This window comes from Lolium perenne, chromosome 4 (assembly GCF_019359855.2).
Source record: "Lolium perenne isolate Kyuss_39 chromosome 4, Kyuss_2.0, whole genome shotgun sequence".
Lineage (NCBI taxonomy): Eukaryota > Viridiplantae > Streptophyta > Magnoliopsida > Poales > Poaceae > Lolium > Lolium perenne.
Window position 1 is genome coordinate 254,040,676 of NC_067247.2, and position 4,074 is coordinate 254,044,749.

Sequence of the window (4,074 nt, forward strand, 5' to 3'; positions counted from 1 at the left end):
TATATTTTTTCGTATAAATTTGATCAAACTTAGAAGATGTTGACTTTTAGCTAAAGTTTAGGCGTCTTACATTTTGTGACAGAGAGACTATTTAATTCTACTAATATAATTCAAATCAACTTATATATATGTAAATTTAAGGTATGTAGTCACAGGCTATTACTTGCAACCAAAATTATGATGCAGAAAAAATAGTTTAGATGTTTTATGCTACAGTAATTAAGTACAATACAAAATTAGGTGTTTAATGGTAGGATACCATGACTTTGCTCCTTAGTTTTCTCTGACTTTTCTTCCCACCGTCGGAGGAGCAATTCAGGAGCTTGATGAGGCAACTACCTGGTTTAAAAGAGCTGGAAGCCAAAAACCATATGCGCATGCAAGAGGCAAAATACAGCCGACTGCCATGTTTATCAATTAGTCTGCTGAACTGTCACGCATAAGCTATCTACAGAACATGAACGTTGCCACGGCTTGCTCGTATCTCAATAATTCCACATGGTGCTATAACGACCTCCCAATGACATGTACGTACGTACATTCAGACCTCTCAACGAACCTGCAACATGCTCATCTCATACCTCATCAGGAAACTACAGTTTCGTTCACAACAAACCATGCAAGGAGAGTTTCTTAAGTACTGGGAGAAGGAATAATTCAGTGAATGATAAAGATATATTAGACAATAATTAAGCTCCAGTAGCCCCCCATGTTCCATAACAGCTAGATCACTCATGCTGATCAATTATTACGAGACCATGGCCACTCATATGACGATAGAGCCAACTAAACTTTGAACTTTCAAGTACTATAGTGATCTTATCAAGTTATAACTCGATGCATGCATGTGTGTATAAATAGCCCTTCCTGACGAGCAACATTTCAACACCTCTCATCACTTCAATATAACTCTTTAGCCCACACTCTCTCGTACACAAAGTCTTGTTGTAGAGAGCTGAAGAAGATAATGGCTTCAGCTTCGCTTAAGCTTTCTATTGCGCTAACATGTGCGTTGCTCTTGTCGTCCGCGTGCCATGGCCTGCAGGTGGGCTACTACAAGAAGTCGTGCCCCCGCGTGGAGGCCATCGTGAGGGATGAGGTGAAGAAGTTTGTCTACAAGAACGCCGGCATCGGCGCCGGGCTGATCCGCATGTTCTTCCATGACTGCTTCGTCGAGGGATGTGATGCCTCTGTCCTCCTGGACCCAACACCGGCCAACCCGCAGCCAGAGAAGCTCAGCCCTCCCAACTTTCCCAGCCTCCGCGGCTTCGAGGCCATCGACGCCGCCAAAGACGCCGTGGAAAAGGCATGCCCAGGCGTTGTATCATGCGCTGACATCGTTGCCTTCGCCAGCCGTGATGCGGCCTACTTCCTCAGCAGGATGACGGTCAAGATCAACATGCCGGCAGGCCGCCTGGATGGGCGCATTTCTAATTTCACTCAGGCCCTCTCCAACCTGCCACCTCCATTCTTTAACATCACTCAGCTCATCGCCAGCTTCGCCGCCAAAGGGCTCAACACAGAGGACATGGTGGTTCTTTCTGGCGCCCACACCATTGGGGTCTCACATTGCTCATCCTTCGTCTCTGACCGTCTTGCTGTCCCCTCCGACATCAACGCCGCCCTCGCCGGCATCCTAAGGAGGCAATGCCCCGCCAACCCGACCGCAGCCAACGACCCCACGGTGCACCAGGACGTGGTAACCCCTAACGCGCTTGACAACCAGTACTACAAGAACGTCCTTGCACACAAGATCTTGTTCACGTCAGATGCTGCCCTTCTTACCACACCGGCGACCACCCAGATGGTGCTTGACAATGCCAACATCCGTGGAATGTGGGAAGACAAGTTCAACAAGGCGATGGTCAAGATGGGTGCCATTGGAGTCAAGACTGGAAACCAAGGTGAAATCAGGAGGAACTGCAGGGTCGTCAACCACTGATATATATATGGCTACTCACTGGATCCGTTCATGGGTCACCGTGTTTGCAATCTCAGCACCTATCCGTTGAACTAGAGTCGTGAGGCCGCTGACTTTATTTTGAGTTATCTCAGATTTCCGGGGAGTACCTGGCTGTTTCATTTGTTCATTACTTCGGCTCGTGCGACTGTTGCTGTCTGTTCAGTTCTTGGAGAATGCATATTGTTTATTACCAATTTACCACACAGAGTATGTTGCATGGTTTCAGTTCTTAACTTGTACGTGCTTCTTATATTGGTCGTGAACTCCACTTCGTGTTCAATCTCTTAACACCTGTAACTTAAATGGCTGATTTCACACACCACTAGCTTACTCTTTCCTAGCTTTTCAAACAAAATTAGCTTTCAAGTTAGTAGTTCAACGCTTACTAAAAAAGTATCACTACAGGAATGGCAATAGACGCCGAGGGCCATAACGTACGCCGACGGCCAAATGTCGGGGCCGTCGGCGTACGGCCTCGCCAGGGCACCGCTGAACGTCGACCGTCGGTGTACTGATGCCGTCGGCGTAGAGGAGGCTACGCCGAGGGCTGCCATCGGCGTCTACCTGGCCCTCGGCATAGCGTCGACATCACCCCCCCCTCGTGCCCGAGCCGTGACGGAACTCTTATGGCGTCAGTCCAGACGCCGAGGGCCACCCTCGGCATAGGGCATGCCCCTCCTATGCCGGCGGCCACCCTCGGCATATATGGTTTTATTATTTTTTCTCTCTCATATTACTTTATATTATGTTTGTATTATTTATTTACTATATGAATTATGTAAAAAATGGTTCTATTTTTTAAGAATTGGTAGATGGCATATGTAGGTCCCACGAGTGACGCTCTTCGCAGATGGGTCAACCGGAGCCAGTAGGCCCAACATCTGCTATCGATGTACATATGTCCTAAAACAAAGGAAAAAATCCATTGCTAACCCTAACTCCAACCCTAACCCTATCCGAGGCCATTCCCGCCCTAGGGTTTCCCGCTTCTGCGGGCCAACTTTCTATTTTGCGAACATTTTGGCAAACCATCCGTTCCTCCAAGACGGGCCTACGAGTCTACGAGCCCAGGACAGGAGTACTAGACTCTTGACTCCAAGAGGTGTTGCTACGGTGATAAGGCGTATAGTTCCATCAGAGCAGGAGAGACAAGACTGTGATAGGGCATCCCCTTCAGGCGTGCAGGATGCACATTCATTCTTCTTCTTCCCTCCGGTCTTCACGGGGACCCAATAATAGTTCTCTCCCCCATCCCACATCCACTTCAAATTTTGGCTCTTCCAGTCCCAGGACATGGTGACAGCAGGATTTGGGCTCCACGGAACACCTAGGCTGTGAGCATTAGGTCCCTCCCTATGGTAAAGTATGCCCAACCTATGATTTCCATATACATATGTCCTAAACAAACTAAAACAAGTAAAAAAGTCCATTGGTAAACCCTCGCACGGAGAAAGCTATAGGGGTAGATCTGCAGGGTCCCCGCCCTAGGGTTTCCCAAGATACAGACCACCGGAGCGTCGGAATCGCTGAAAAATTTGCATTTGTCCCTAACATATGTGTACAAATGTGATGTAAGGTTTGGATAACCTTGCATGTACCTGGCATTGACGATTTCCGCATACATAGGCTAGCACTTGGTAAAACCCAGGATCTGTATGTGGAAACTCCCGCCACGGCTCAAACGAAGCCTATTTTATGGTAAAGTATGCCCAACCTATGGTTTTCATGTACATATGTCCTAAAAAACCAAATCAAATAAAAAAGTCCATTGGTAAACCCTAGCACGGAGAAAGCTATAGGGGTAGATCTGCGGGGTCCCCGCCCTAGGGTTTCCCAAGATACAGATCACCGGAGCGTCAAAATCGCTGGAAAACTTGCATTTGTCTCTAACATATGTGTATAAGTGTGATGTAAGGTTTGGCCAACCTTTCATGTACCCAGTGTTGACGATTTCCGCATACATGGGCTAGCACTTGGTAAAATCCAGGATCTGTATGTGAAAACTCCTGCCATGGCTCAAATGGAGCCTATTTTATGGTAAAGTATGCCCAACCTATAGTTTCCATGTACATATGTCCTAAACAAACCAAATCAAATAAAAAGGTCCATTG

The 4,074-nt window shown here is 47.3% G+C and overlaps 1 protein-coding gene across 1 annotated transcript; it reads left to right on the forward strand.

Annotated features, from left to right (window-relative positions):
* Nucleotides 1-899: 899 nt before the first annotated feature.
* LOC127332233 (peroxidase 2-like) lies at nt 900-2,161 on the forward strand. The gene has a single exon (XM_051358510.2). It carries the CDS (start codon nt 968-970, stop codon nt 1,940-1,942), a length of 975 nt encoding a protein of 324 aa, XP_051214470.1. The 5' UTR covers nt 900-967; the 3' UTR covers nt 1,943-2,161.
* The last annotated feature ends 1,913 nt before the right edge of the window (nt 2,162-4,074 follow it).

Coding starts and splice junctions, on each gene's coding strand:
- LOC127332233 (XM_051358510.2), top strand. CDS start 968: ATGGCTTCAGCTTCGCTTAAGCTTTCTATTGCGCTAACATGTGCGTTG.